Source organism: Linepithema humile, chromosome 1 (genome assembly GCF_040581485.1).
Source record: "Linepithema humile isolate Giens D197 chromosome 1, Lhum_UNIL_v1.0, whole genome shotgun sequence".
Classification (NCBI taxonomy): domain Eukaryota; kingdom Metazoa; phylum Arthropoda; class Insecta; order Hymenoptera; family Formicidae; genus Linepithema; species Linepithema humile.
The window spans coordinates 24,728,564-24,744,818 of record NC_090128.1 but is presented as its reverse complement, the minus strand read 5'-3'; the positions used below and the strand labels follow the sequence as shown (position 1 = coordinate 24,744,818).

Below are 16,255 nucleotides of genomic sequence, written 5' to 3'. Positions count from 1 at the left end.
TCTACGGAAATGACGTTCAATTAACTTCTTGGAAGACTGTCGATTTCCAGATCGTTAAATCTAGTGAGTCCAATTCCGAGTGACGTCGTCGTCGGAACACCGTCGCTAATTAGATGGCGTTTAGAGACGGTTCCGCTAATAGAAATCAACCTAACACACTCTGATTCGTTATACGCTAATGCACCGCACGGCACGGTCGAGCGCTGCGCCCACGTTAAGTGTAACCGGATGTGCAAACCGTACCAGCGAGCCTTGGAACGTGACTCTCGTGCGCGACATGTCAGAAACTTCTCGAGTACCGTTTCGAATGGTTTTTCCAGCTTCCTCCTTCTCCTGACATTGGCATATAAATATAAAAGAAACATGCAATTCGCACGTACTTCTTTTGGGGTCTTCGATCGTTGTCCATTCGATGTTTATTTTGTCCTTAAACTGCAAACGCTTCACTTTAACTCTCATTGTTTTTCTCATTTATTTTTTAATCTTTAGCTAAATTCTCTCTATTTTCCGATTTATTGAACAACTGAATTCACATCTATAAGTCGGCGCTGACCTTTAAATCGGTATGAAAACAATACACAATGTGCAATCTCAGTCGCAATGTCGCAATTTCAGCTTGCATTAAAAATGTGTATTATTCAGCGATCTTTCATGACATGACATTTCCTCGTTCGCGTTCGTTCTGCGTAGATTTCATCTGGCTTTCATTTGCTGCATTTAATTATATTCGCATTTGAAAGCAAGTACACGTAATGCAGTGGTTGAGACAGCATTAAATTAGTAAAATACGACCCGGTGATAAACTCGCAAATTAGGTCTTTTTCTGCATAATCGTCGACGGTAGGAGCAACGAGACCGGAACGGTCAGGGCCGGCGAGCAAGGACCTGATATGATCGAGGATAACACGTCGTTGCTTATAATCACTGACGTGATAACCCGCGGCTAGGATTACGTTTAATTCAGTTACGCGTAATAATAATGTTTGTTTACCATCGTGTATGATGCATTGTATAGTATTACGTTTTTGTTACTAGAGAATTGATTTCGATACAATTTTACATTTATACACGAGAAATATGAATATTATTAACGTTGATTAACATAATTATCCCGAAGGATACGGTCGGAGGAGTAGCGAAACAAAATTAAAAATGTTTCTAAAGCGTGACGTAATTAGGGAAATCTTATTTTGCTGCGCTTATATAGTATATTATAAAATAATGCAATCCACAGAAATATGTGTATCACGAACTTCCTACATGTTGTTTTTCTAATTATGCCGTGATAAAATGCGATAGACATCTAAACAAGATTGTTTGGCATATCTTTAATATCAAATAATGTTCTAATATAAATGTTCCCTTAAAAGAGTTGCATATTAACATATTTTTAACATGAATTAAAGCGCACGATTTTTCCAAGTCATATATTTTTATACTATACTTATATTTTTTAAAATTTATGTTGTTTGCTTATCGAAGAGAGAAAGGTGTGTGTATGTGTGTGTGTGTGTGTGTGTGTGTGTGTGTGTGTGCAAGAGGTGGAAAAGAGGGAGAAGGAGGAATGTACATAAACGCTGACTACAGCGAATGCAGTCTTGTCTAGTTACGCCACTTACTGAATGCAATTAAATGTTACTACGTTTGCATAAAGATTCATAAAAGTATTTCGACGTAAGGCGTGACGTTTCTCAGGTTTACATCAACCGCTGTCTCGTGCGACTCGCGCTGCGGACGGAAAAATGCACTGTACGGAATGCCGTCTATTACAAAAGCTCATGACGGCAAATACGATTGGCAATCACGTCGCTTTCCTCCGACTTTCATTTCACTCGCAATCTTATCGCAAAGCTTACACAAAGTTGCATCAGTCGATAGATAGACCCGAATTACGAAGTGTACGCGACACCATATCGGACAGCAATATAGAACTTTACGCTAGATATAATATATCTATCAAATAAAACGTAGTAGATATGAAAGGGATTGTTCGCTCGTAAGTTACGTTTAACTTATTCTTGACAAGGTTCTCAATGATATTATTAAATTAATGACATGAATGTCCAAACGGAATGGCATGCAGTCAATAAAGACGCTAATAAATGACTGACAAGATAGGGCGACATGCAACCTCCCATAATGATTGATTTGCCGACTAATTTTAACGATGATTCGCGTATTATCGTATTCGCGTGCCCAATCAAGTAATTTGAATGCGCATATTGTTGACGTGTAAAATATTGCTAGACGGCGGACTTACGTCAGGCGACTGTTTAACGAGTCGCAAACTAGGAAGCTACGCGGATTGACCTTGTGACGTCATTCTGCTTGAGAATGAGAAAATGAGTTGACGTAGCATACATTTCCTGCTTGCCAATGACGTCGTGGCTGTTAGCGCGGGATTTATAGATGAATCAATTCGATACCGATGTATCAGAGATCTCAGCAGCAAAGTACTAAATTGACCATTCATTTCTCTCTTCAATCAGATAATAATTCGGTCAATATTCTATTGTTGACTCCTATTATACTATATAAAAAATAATACCATAAAAAATACCATTATTTTCCGACTGAGATATAGATTAAAAAGCTATGTTATTTTATCCGCAAAATTTTTGCCTATCTGTATTTATTCACCTACATTCAATTTTACTTATTTCTTTTGAAATTCGCACATCCCTGATTCTAGATTTGTGCAGACTTGTCGTGAAAAAAATGAATATCCTTCTGCGTTTGTCAGATGCACATTTATCAATGTCGCTTGATAAAAAATTTTGCATTACGAGGAAACACGGTAATTTAAGTAATTTTAACGCTAATGTCGATATCACAGTTAGCATCGTTGAATTCGAAAACTATTCGCGTAGTATCTTCCCGACATATCGACAGAAATGATCACTTCGCGTGAGCACGCGGTAATAAAAACGCTAAAAAAAAAAACGCCATTTTGTCGTGTCTGGATTAATTTATATATTCTGTTCAACATAATTCGTTGCATTCTTGGCAAATTACACGATCATGACGAAAGCACGTATAGGAAGTCACAAATTCCTCTCGATTGCAGATAAATCGACGAGATCTGAATGCACATTAGCATTTAATGTTTAAGAACAGTGACATAGTATAAATAAGATTTGTGAAGAAATTTTTTGTCCAATTAAAAGTTGCTTTTACAAAACTCGACAAATAAAAATTTCAGCACTGCGCGAACGTGTAATGTTTTACTTAATTAAAAAGTTGCGAAAATATTATATTCAATTAATTTCTCATCAAAGAATCATTAAGGAAATATAAAAACTAGAGAATATACGATATGTGTATTTATAGAAGTTGTTATTTAACTTACCTCGCGTTCCTCGCGTTGATTATAAGCTTAAAACATAGTTCGATACTGCGATAGCTCGCAAAAAGTTGTGCAAAGAGTAATATCACTCAATTTCCATAGATCGTTTATCAATGCAGAATAAGTTTCTCTAGTAATTACAGATCGCTATGAATCGAAGAGCTAATTTTGCACGGCAATGCATAACGCTGTAAACACAAGTTTGAATTCTAAGATACGGTTGAGAAACATTTAAGATATCCGATTTATATCGGTAGTATAAAATAGTAATATAAAATAATGTAAAAAAGCATACGCAAACTAAAGAGTATGAAGAGTATTAAAACTCTTCTAATTGACATAATTTGATTATAAAAATACTATACATAAAATGGGATATCATGGGATTAGATGGAGAAGTCAGGCGATCGAAATAACAAACATCCATTATATTTTGTAATAATAAAATGTATTAAATAGATAGCGTTGACAATATTTATCAAACTACATTTTACGTTTCCGTGTTACATGAGACTTTGACTCTGTATACTCCGTGTGTATACCGAGTGTGTTACTTTATGTAACAAAACAAAGGAGAAGAAAACATTAATCGGAAAGAGGAAACATTATCGGTCGGCCGAAGATCTCGAAGAGGAGTGAAACCGAAAAAAACAAAATTAAAAAATTCAAACCAAATTAAAGAGTTCGCTCGCGCAAGGACACTCGTTATCCTCTTTTTCGAAGTCTCTCTTCGAGACAGTCGGCATTCCGACTGCTCTTTCCGTCACAATTCTTTTTCCAAGCCCGCGAGTCCTCTGACAACGAACACCTAAACGCATTTCATTGGTTATGGTCCCATTGTGGATTAGACCGAAGTCGTTCGAGCATGTCCATCTAAGATTAATTTATTTCTATCTTTGTGGAACTGTCGACGATCGCAATTCGTCCTCATTTTCGTCAAAAACCGATCTAAAACCGATTCTTTGTCACGGTGAAAGATGTTAGAGATAAAAATGTCGAACAAATTCGTCTGCGATCAAGTATGGGAGCTTGGAGCCGATACTCGATTGCGATTCAAAATAATTCAAATTGTTCAAATAGAATTTAAAAGAAAAAAAGAAGAAAATGGCAATCGCGATAAGTTTAAACACAAGATAGAAATGAGTATAACTCTCATTGTGCAGATGAGTCTCGAACGATTTCCGTCAGCCTATCAATTGGCTCCCATTGTTTTTTTTTTTTTATATCGATATTGTCGTACGAATATACAATATAGATTGAGTATGTATCACCGAAGACACTTTTCTTTCACAGCTGAATGCATATCTTGCGTGCCAGAGAATACCTATTCTTTGCAAGCGCAAGGATGATTGGCCGTGTATCACATTTGAGGCGTTAAGTATACGCGAAAAGCTTTCGCTTTCATGTCTATGAAGTTAGCACCGCCATTTTTGAAAATTAAAAAGACAAAAGTTGTACTAGATTGTGCTAGGTTTGTGCTACGTTGTGCCGCAAACCGCACTTCGATATCTCCAAAAATTACTCGAAAATTCGAAAAAAACGATTTTAAGGCCCAGCACCGCCATTTTGTCAGAATGAAAAAAAAATGATTGTGCTAGGTTGTGCTGGCTTGTGCCGCAAACTGTGGTCCGATATTGCAATTAGTTTATTAGCAAATCGCAATTGAAAAAAAAATCGTAGCACCGCCATTTTGAAAAACGAAAAAAACAACGGTTGTGCTAGGCTTGTGCTAGCTTGTGCCGCAAACCATAGTCCGATAACGCAATTAGTTTATTAGAAAATTGCATTTGAAAAAAATGCCAGCACCGCCATTTTTAAAAATACATAAAAAACAAAAGTTGTGCTAAATTGTGCTAGGTTTGTGCTACGTTGTGCCGCAAACTGCACTTCGATATCTCCAAAAACAACCCGAAAATTCGAAAAAAAAAAAAAACAATTTTAAGGCCCAGCACCGCCATTTTGAAAAACAAAAAAAAACAACGGTTGTGGTAGGTTGTGCTAGGCTAGCACAACAACTTTTCCTTATGAAAAAATGGTCTGAATAGTTTTTTTGCAGAATCGGTGGATAATTGTTTATACAACCATTTTTGAAATTTATTATTTTGATAATTTTAATGCTTGTGCTGCGTTGTGCTAGGCTAGCACAACAACTTTTCCCAACGAGAATAATTGATAAAATCAGTTTTTTAGTCATACTGGATCCACTTTGCTTGTGCATAACAAAATTTTTCTCCGTTTTCAAAGAGAACCATAAGTTGTAGTCGATTTTCGTTTACGGCACAAACCGGCACAAACATAGCACAACTCAGCACAAGCATTGGAATTGTCAAAATAATAAATTTCAAAAATGGCTGTATAAACAATTATCCAGTAATTCTGCAAAAAACTATTTAGACCATTTTGTCATGAGAAAAAGTTGTTGTGCTAGCCTAGCACAACTCAGCACAAGCATAGGAATTGTCAAAATAATAAATTTCAAAAATGGCTGTATAAACAATTATCCACTAATTCTGCAAAAAACTATTTAGACCATTTTGTCATGAGGAAAAGTTGTTGTGCTAGCCTAGCACAACTCAGCACAAGCATAGGAATTGTCAAAATAATAAATTTCAAAAATGGTTGTATAAACAATTATCCACCGATTCTGCAAAAAACTATTTAGACCATTTTGTCATAAGGAAAAGTTGTTGTGCTAGCCTAGCACAACTCAGCATAACCGTTGTTTTTTTTCGTTTTTTAAAATAGCGTTTTTTTTTTTTTTTTTTGCGATTTACTAATAAACTAATTGCAATATCGGACTACGGTTTGCGGCACAAGCCAGCACAAGCCTAGCACAACCTAGCACAACCATTATTTTTTCATTCTGACAAAATGGCGGTGCTGGGCCTTAAAATCGTTTTTTTCGAATTTTCGAGTAGTTTTTGGAGATATTGAAGTGCGGTTTGCGGCACAACGTAGCACAAACCTAGCACAATTTTTGTTTTTTAAATTTTCTAAAATGGCGGTGCTAATTTCATAGACATTTCGCTTTCCTCTATTTCTCATTTTCGCCGTGCCTCCCGGCGGCTTCCGTGCGGCCGGGAAAACGAATTGTTGGCCGACGAAAGGAAATCGGAAAAGGGACTCGGAAGCGTTACAAAGAAAGAAACGGGCCGCGAAACAAATATACGCAGACGCTTTGTACGTGTAAGATATGTATTTGTGTACATGTATATATGTATGAATATATTATGTGTCTGGTATGTGTGTGTGTTATGTATGTTTAGGCGGGATATATCGGTTTCCTCTGAGAGCCAAGAGATCGACCTGTTTCACATTACATCGTAACGCACTTTACATTTAGCGTGTATCTAATCTGTGAAGAACGCAGTATAAAATATTGTATAAATATATAAATATTGATTGAAAAAATAAATATATTAAATTAAAAAAGAGACATACAGTAAAAGTATATTATTTGTTATTAATTATTATTAGACGCGGAAATTAGATATTTAATATGCAGATATGCAGGTCAAGTCTATAACAGAAGGATAAACGCGAGACTGGCTAGGTATATGGAATCCGTTGATGCGTCTAACTAAACCATAAATACATTAATTTCAACAAAATTTTTTCCATTGTGAAAATAAACTAAAAACTTTATTTCACCATCTATCTATTAAGTAACACTCGTCGTAATCATCAATCATCTTTATTTTATTCCACAAAAAGCACTTCAGAATAACAAGTTCTTTCAAACTCAAAAAGTACCTTTAATTTAAATAATTCAATACTAATATTCAAATTTTAGAATAATTTAAATAAAAGAAGTATCGAAAATAAAATGTTAAGCAAAAAAAAAACTAATATTTCTAATCAGCAATTTGGTAATGCCGATCTCAATGATAACAATAGAAACACTTCCGTTTTCTGCAACGTGTTTCATGTATACGTGTATAAAAGAAAAAAAAAAGAAAAAACAAAACTCGCGTGTGCATTCAATCCTATAAAAAGAAATTCGCAAGTCCAATTAAAATGAAAGCTAAAGTCCGTAGTGAAGAAACTCAAAGCTCGAAAGATCGGCGATTTCCGCTTTGCTCGGTAATTCGTATAACATGACATTTTCTCAGACGCATTCTCAGGACTCCAATTAACATGTCCAGCCACTGCTGCTTCAGAAGGGGAGCGTCGGAATGCCGTCGTCGTTTTCGCATGCCCTCGTATCATCGGACTAATGAAAAGTTATCCCGCATTTATTCCATCTAGTTTACTTACGGGACCGGCGCATCTTGTGCGTCGTTCCTACGTAAGACTTTCACTCTCCACATCTACCTCAGTCTATTCTCGTCTCTCTCTCTCTCTCTCTCTCTCTCTCTCTCTCTCTCTCTCTCTCTCTCTCTTTCTTTCTCTCCTTTCGTTGATTTTTAATCGTGTAGCGCATGAAACATACTACAAATTTTGAAACTTTAGATATAACGCAAAATACAATTGAATATAAATAGCGCACGATGAGCAACAGGGGCCTTTTTTTTATTTCACGACGACGGCAGTTATGGTCAATTGATAAGGAGGGATGATTGCTGTTAGATAAACAGCAGTAATAATAATAAGAATAGTTATAATATAATAGTGTGACGCAAAATGATAGCAATTGATACATCATTGACGCGATGACTGGCTGTGTAAGATACACTTTAAGGCGGGATAGGAAGCACTCGCGTTTATTTATATGCAAAAGAGAAAAGTAAGAGCGGAATAATATAAGGCGACCGGCTGAAGTTCTTTTTTAAAGATTCAATTCGTGAATGGATGGCGCTGATTATACGGTGATATTACTTGTAAATAATAATAATAATAATAATAATAATAATAATAATAATAATAATAATAATAATAATAATATAAAGTAATAGCAATATAATAATTATTAATAATAAAAAATAATTATATTAATAATAATAATAATAATAATAATAATAATAATAATAAAGTAAATCTATAATAACAAGGTTTGTATTCAAGTATAAATTAAACGAAAAACTTTTTTTTAAGCATAAGAAGAGTTTAGCGCTTATATACAGAATGATTTCGATTTTTCGAAAACCACGTCATTTAGCAGGCGCTTACAGTTTTTTTGTAATTATTAATTCACGTCGAAGCGACGCGGGGTCAGCGTTTTCCCAAGATTGATGAACGGGTGATAAATTTTGTTTTAATTTCGGCAAATCTCAAGTTTGTGTCTCGAACGAATTGTTGCAAATATCGAAAATGTCTCTTCGAGAAATCGCTCGGCCCGCACGGGCATTCCGACTTCCGCCTCTCACACTATTTTCGTTCTCTCTTTCGTTCTTTCTTCCATTTATTCATTCATTCTTTTTCTCTCTCGCTCATTCTCTCTTTCTTCTCCCTTCCTTCTCTCTTTCTTCTCCCTTCCTTCTCTCGTGTTTGCGCACTATAATAGCATACTTTTTTTTAATAATAGTAAATATTTCTATATGTAATAGTTACCATATTTTTTATTATAGTATTATAGTTATCACATTTTTTTATTGGGAAGGACAATACATACAAAATAGACCGGCGTCATTATAGCTCTGTCGTTCGCGCCAAAGCGAGTCTCTCTCTCTCTCCTCGTCGCGATCACGGGTGCAATAAACACGATCAGTAAATATATAAACGTGTACACGTGTGTGTAAAAATAAAATAAAAGGCAGAAGTTGAGGAGCCTCGCGACGAGAAAGAAACGCTTTCCTCGATCCGAAAAGAAAAGGAACGCTGCAGATCGGAAACCGACGCAGACGTTCCGAACGATTGAATCGCACGAAATGTACCTTCTCTTTCTCGATATGTGTATGTGTATGCGCATGTGTGTATGTATGTGTGTGAATGTGTGTATCATTTAATATAAAATATATCTCTAATTATTTTTTCACACATTTATTTTGCTGTCGAGACACAACAGCACGCAAACGCGTGCGCTCAGCCATACCACTTTCTCTCATTTTCAGCCGGTTCTGCCTCGCTCTATTCTCCTCTCACTCTCTTTCTTTTTCTCTCTGCTTTACAATGTCACCGTCATTCTCTCTCAGCATTCGCACCATAGTCTTAATCACTGTAATATGGAAGACAATCAAAGTTTAGAAAAGGCACTTACTAACTCGGGCAATCATTAACGCACTAAAAACGTCGCTGTACTTTCGGATATTTCTAAATAGAAAACGTCTATTCCGCTATCTGGTTGCTTTTCAAATAAATAAATAAATAAAAAAGAAAAAAGGAAAAGATCTAAAACTATTCTACAATCTCTACTCTATAGTCCGCCTATGAACATTGTCAGAAAGAATCTTTTCGGACAATTGCATGGTGTTCACTTTAAAACACAGTCACAGTAACTCTGTACTAAAGCGTTCTCGCATGATGCGAACATAAAATAAATGGGATTGGGAAATCGCAAATTTACGCCGCCAGGTTTATCAGATTTATTTATCCGAATCCATTATAGCACATTAAGAACACATTTGATGAATTGATTTCCAATATAAGATTGCACAAAACATATTTAATATGTGAAATGTATGTATGTTAAAGAAAGAAAAATTTATGTAAAGTGAGTTTTTTTCAAATTTTCACGATTGTAAAGGATCGGATAAAAGAAATATGATGAAACCAGGCCACAATAAAACCGTAAAAGAACATTCCCCAGAATTAACGAAAACTCTTACTACTGTAGGCGTTTTCGTTCGAATTCATAAACATTACTTCGACAATCGTTTTTACGGCGATGTCGGCGCCGTTTGCAGTGCGTTAATCGGTTCCACCCGGCTATCGCGCTCTCTCACGCATTCCCATTCTCTCTCTCCCTTTTTCACTCACTCGCCGGAGTGCTCACTCTCGCCTCTCCTTTCACTCTCGAGACAACTTTCCCCACCCTTCCTACTTCGGAGAAGAAACTTGAAGAAATGTAATCGTATATACTATTTGGATATTGCAACATTTCACCTGCCCCGGATCGAGTGATGCCTTGATACTCGCGACCGATAATTCGACGAAAAGAGATGCGGTGGACGCGGGCAGGGGAGTTTGCGGGGACCGAAAGCGTAATGAGGACCCACGAAGTGAGATCAATGAACAACTTGCTCGGAGAAAAGTCACGTTTCGGAATAAACGCGCTCGGTATCCTCACTCGCTCTCTCGGTCCTTCTGCAGACCCTCCCTTTTTTTCTTTTCACACCTTCCAACTATTTTCGTCTTCGGGCCAAAACGAGTAGGCTGCAATTTCCGGGCTGTTCTCACATTTTCGCTAAACTCGCGTCTAATCATAAAATACGTAAAAGAAAAAAAAGAAAGAAAAAGAGATGATAGTTACATCAATAATATAATATGACAATAATATATGTAGTAATATAATAATATATTACAATAGTATGATGATATATATGACGATTATGTAGTAATAATATATAAAAAAAAAAAAAAAAAAAAGGGGGAAAATTGATCGTTCAAGAACGAAGGTAAAGAAACCTGACGTGTGCCTAAAAAAAAGCGTGGCGGCTTTCCAAGAAAGCGACCGATGATGACAGGTAGAGGGAAAGCCGTGTTGCGCGAATCTCATGTGTAAAAAGAGTAAGAAGACATTAATTCCTCCGACAGAATCTACTGCGGAGAAGCTGTCCTCGTCCAAACCTCGAGTCAATCTTCATGAAGAGCGCCCCACCCCTCCTTTTCAGAACACGAAACTCGGCAAGTTTGTCTTCTTCTTTACGATTCGCGCGGCAATCACTTTAGATCTTAAGATTATCAAAGTCGCCCAAGGTGCTGCTTATCTTATTAAAGATTGGCAGCCTGGATTCCGTGTTGGGCGACAATGGGGAAGGTGTTCTGGGCGTTGCTTCGTCGGAAGCGAGAGGGCTGCACACGCCATTGTTGCGCGGACTCGGGCTCTGTCTCGAGCAGGCGAGCAGACTGAAGTCCTGACCGAAACTGAACGGCGTCGTCGGCAGATTTGTGCACGACGCTGTCTGTTGATTACAATCATCGCTGAAGAAGTTTGCCATAGAATTCGTCGGTGACTGGCTGAGGCTTGACGATGGCGAGACCGAATCGACGGAGCTACCGAGAGAGAAGGTCGGGCTGAGGTTGAGCGGTTTCGGCTTCGTCGAGCCGATCACCGACTTGACGACACTTACTGGATGATGATGGTAGAGCAATGATCCATGAGGATGATGATGAGCCGTCAGCGATGATGATCGCAACAATGGCGGCTGATTGCAACCGTTTGTGTTGGTGGTGCAAGTACTGCCGAGATTGAACGAATTCGTTCTCATAAGATTGGATGCCGCCGCGGCCATTTGCGACGACGCGAGCTGCTCGAGCAGGTTGACGTTGTTCATCTTGTTACTTATGATGTTGTTACTACTCATCGCCGCCGCGGCCGCTGAGCTCATCAGCGGGTTCAAGTTCAATATATTCGGCTGTGTCGAGCCCAGCTGGGCACTCACTTTCTGATTGTGTATGCGCGCCTCTTCGAAATTGTGGATAAAGTGGCAACGCGGGCCGTACGGGCAAAAGCCGATCGTGTGGAAGGTGCGGCAGAGCTCGGTCTTGTACTTAGGATGGCGTGCGAGATTGCGCAGCTCACCGTAGCCGTGTGCAAACTGGCACTTGTCGCCGTACTTGCACGATCCATTCTCCTCGTATGGCCGGCAAAGTTCGGTTTTGTAGCGCGACGTCGGTTCGCTGACGCTGCGGTCCAGCTTCCGGTGCTGCTCGATCATCAGCGTAGTCATCAGGGAAGTATAACTGCGCTTGAGAGGAGCGTGTCCGTTGCTGACGTTATTGCCGGTGGCGCCGGTGTTTGCGCTGTTCGATGTCGTCGGGGATGGGAGCTCCTTCGCCTTGGTCGAGGCTGCGTTCTGCAATCAGAAAGAGGAGCGTTTCGTTAGCTACATTGTTCCGAAGTTGCAAAGTGATTTTTACACGCAACGCGCGGTGGGCACGCGGTGGGCATAGACGCGTTATCGGGCGAATGACGAAGCGCCGTGCAGATAATTCAGCGTTTGCAATGGCGGCGCGAATGATAACCGACACTAAGACCGATTTCGCGACGTCATCGTTCAGCGAGATAGCGTGTCGAACGAGTCGGCGGCGAATTGTCGCTGCTGGCACGATCGTTCGTTTCAATAGGGACTCGAACAATGCGTTGTTTGCTGGAAAACAGAAAGGCAGCCGTTGCAACAGCGACTTATGCAAGTGGCTCTTACAGATGAACTTTGGGAAGATTCAAAGGTGCTAAGAGATTACCATGATAATATCTCACTGCACTTTATCTCGGTTTTTACTTTTCAGCTTTAAAGAAATTTCACACGCAATGCGTATCGATATTGCGACATTGCTGTATGAATAAGTTAGATCAAGAGGTGATAATTGCACAATATTGTAAAATGATATCGAGTTTATTATCGCATGAGGCTTTATAGAATGAGAACATTAACATTTTTCGTTCAACGAACTAAAATAGATTCACATCATACAAACAGGCACTTCAAAGAGTGTTATCAGTCTCGTTTTTAAATCGATAATGAAGTCCATATCTCTCCTCGTCAATCATAGATATATATAAGTAATAGAAAATAAAAATTAAATCAGTATTAGTATCAGAGAACAGAGATAACTGTAATGTATCTCGAGTGATGCCTCTTCAACTGTGCGATTGCAACAAAAAGTTTTTATATTTAACGCAGATTTATCTTTGAGTTGCGTAAACATCATTTCTTCTAGTTGAATAAAATAAAGAGAACTCGAGAAAAAAATATTTAAGCGCCTGATCTTTTATCAAGGATTGTTTTCAGTGTTTCTGACAGTATCATTTATCGATTCTCTTAATTAGCCTCTATAATCTCTCTTCAACTTTCTAATAGTTCTTTTTTCTTTAAATAGCGTGTAGTGGTTAGAATTAGCAGTTTTAGAAAATACAGTGTATACATTATGATTATGAATATCGCAAGTAATATGTACAAATTTTATATATCTTCTATAATTCAATATTTGAATATGCTATTTTATAAAGCGCGTGGAAGAACATCGACGAAACGTCTCGTGCGTTTTATTTCCCGGAATCACATGCAACTTCTCTTGATGATTGCAATCACTATTATCATTGAGCAAGTACGCTCCGAAGAATAAGAGTTAAGTGGGCTGCTCTGATTCATTGTACGAGACAGTTCTTCGCAAAAAAGCGTCATAAATTATGTGGCGCCAGCTTTATACGAGTCGTTTAGGTGCTTCAAATATATACTACATAATGTGTGTTAAAAAGAATTACTGTTTAATTATATTCTGAAATTCAATTAAATAAAAAAATTAAATTAAAATTAAGCGAGAAATAGATCAAAATTAAAGCAACAATCATATTATACACACGTGGAAAATTCTAAAATATCATACGATCAATATGAATATATGTATTAACGACTTTTTGCAACATTTTATGTAATATTGCAAAATAATGACATGATCATGCATAGTATAATAATGATGCAAAGGCTGATATATAAGAAGTTGAAAAATAACTTCAGCAAGGTGTAATGCGTACAAAAAGAATGATAAGTATCAATGAAATAAATCGACGAGTTGACGTTAGAATGTAATAATTCATGAATTCTTTAAACTCTAATCTTTTCATAAAAAAGTCAGAATACATATGCATGTAAAGGTACTTTTTGCGTCGTTTAATCAGTGCTATTAATCAGAAAAGCTACATAATATCTCCGTCGCTTCGAATAGCGAACAATAATTATCACTGCACGTAATAATAAACATTTTAGAACGTAAATCTGCCTAGATGTTATCGCGAAGATAACAGCATGAACCAGACGAGCCTTTAATCTCCGTCTATCACGTTATAACGATCGATAAACTGATTATCAGTCTTATTACACGAGAGGATCGGAGATCACAGTAACTTTGACGACAATAATCGTTTCTTCAGCCGTACATTAATGTGGAAAACAATGGAAACGGGACTTCGATAGTAAATATGATAACAAAACAAAATGGACAGCAATAAGTGTTCATTAAACTTACAACGCAGCTTTGTACAATTACATGTATTATCAAAGTTCATAATGGACGTTTTTTTTATAAAACTATTGGATTTATGTTCCGTATTAACCATTAATTAAACTACAAATTTTTTTCAATTTTCTTGAAGATAATACGTATATATATAATATATATAATAAACATGCTATTCAATTAAAAGAGCATGTTACTGATATTATCAATCTACATTCTACACGTTTCTTCTTCTCATTTAGTTTGCTCTGATTGTGTTAATTGTAGCTAGAAGCTATAAGCAATAAAAAAAACGTTTTTTGTTACAACGACAAATACTGCGATAAATTGCAAGACTAATATATACCGACATTGACGATGAGAACTCGGTGTCTCCGGACTTGTTTTCATTCTCATCAAAAGCAACAAATGACACAGACTAACCATCAATCACGCACTCTGCGACGCAGAATTTAAAGCAAAGCAAAAAAATAAGTAAAGAAAATCGGCGTTTTCCCGAACGTGTGAGATCGTACGCGGGAGGATTTATGAGAGTCTGGAAATTTCCACCAGCACGCGCCAGAGCGAACTTGTTTGTTTCATGTGTCTGTATGCGATCGCACCACACACATATCGGCCATACTCTTTCTCATAATTATTCCCGCGTAGCCTCCGCATACTGAAGTGTGTGTTTATCGTAACTGCACGATCGCGCCAGTAATCATTCGCACGCACACGCGCGCTCATACGCAAGCGCGTATTTTATCGCTCGCGTACGCATGATTACGTATGCATAAATCTTTGCGCCGCACACGCTGACAAGAATATATCGCGAATATTATCGCGCCAATTCACATTCTTCGTAAGGATATTATTAGTTTTTGACATTGTAATGTTTAAACAAATTCATACCAGTTTTTTTACATATTTTTTACATATAAAGACACTCTAGACTTTCAAGAAAGAATCACGTTTAATTATAGAAACTTTCTTAACAAAAACTCACATTAGTTGATTTTTATTTAATAGCGTTCAAACGTATTAAAAAAATATTAAATATTAATATCTTTGCTGAAAGTTAATTTACCGTCATTAGAAATGTCACATTCATTTGAAAAATCGAAATTGTGAGTTGAAATGGAATCGCTTAAAGTCATTTTATATTTTACTTATAATTATTGGCGGTAATATTAATTTACATCTACTTGTTAAATCAAAATTATCAATAAATAATTTTTTTTCGCGTAAATCATGCTGCTCTGAATTAACGCTCTGTTTTCAGTAATCATGATAGCATAATTAATTCTACGAATTCTCCTGCTATTCACTTTCAAGTTAAAATATTATAACAAGTGTCCCGAAATAAGCATGCATTATATCTTATTATTGACCTCATTTCATCAGAAATTTAACTTTAAAATGTAAATAGCAAGCTATTGATATTTAAATTAGCAATTTATATCGGCTGAAATCCTAAAGAATAAATAATAGATTAATAATAAAATCTTTCCCCAAATTTTTTATATGAAATGTACGATTAAATGTATGAAATACAAGTAAGCTTTTAATTAAAAAAGAAAGGAAAAAAAATCAAGCCCGTATAAAATTTTCTTCGAAAATAAATTCTGCCTATCAATATATACTTTATCTCTGGCATATATTTTTGACAGTGTACATTCCTTAGCACTCACACTGAGAGAAAAAACTCTGTATGGCTAATAGAGAAAATAAACCCGGCTTTTCTTTGTAACGATTATGATCCTATGAACTCGATGTCATAGAGTTACGAGCGATATTTTTACTCCGTTGCTGCGCTGAATCACCGTATGTTAGACCAGTTTCGAAAAACACGGAATCAAACTGCGTTTCATTGTT

General features: G+C 36.9%; 1 protein-coding gene across 1 annotated transcript in view; it reads right to left on the bottom strand.

Annotated features, from left to right (window-relative positions):
• Window positions 1-3,772: 3,772 nt before the first annotated feature.
• Window positions 3,773-16,255, bottom strand: part of Tis11 (Tis11 zinc finger protein) — a 33,297-nt gene continuing 20,814 nt past the window's right edge. Inside the window, exon 2 of the mRNA XM_012363098.2 lies at window positions 3,773-12,240. Coding sequence (XP_012218521.2) covers window positions 11,110-12,240 — 1,131 coding nt within the window. The 3' untranslated portion in view covers window positions 3,773-11,109. The remainder of the gene's footprint in view (window positions 12,241-16,255) is intronic.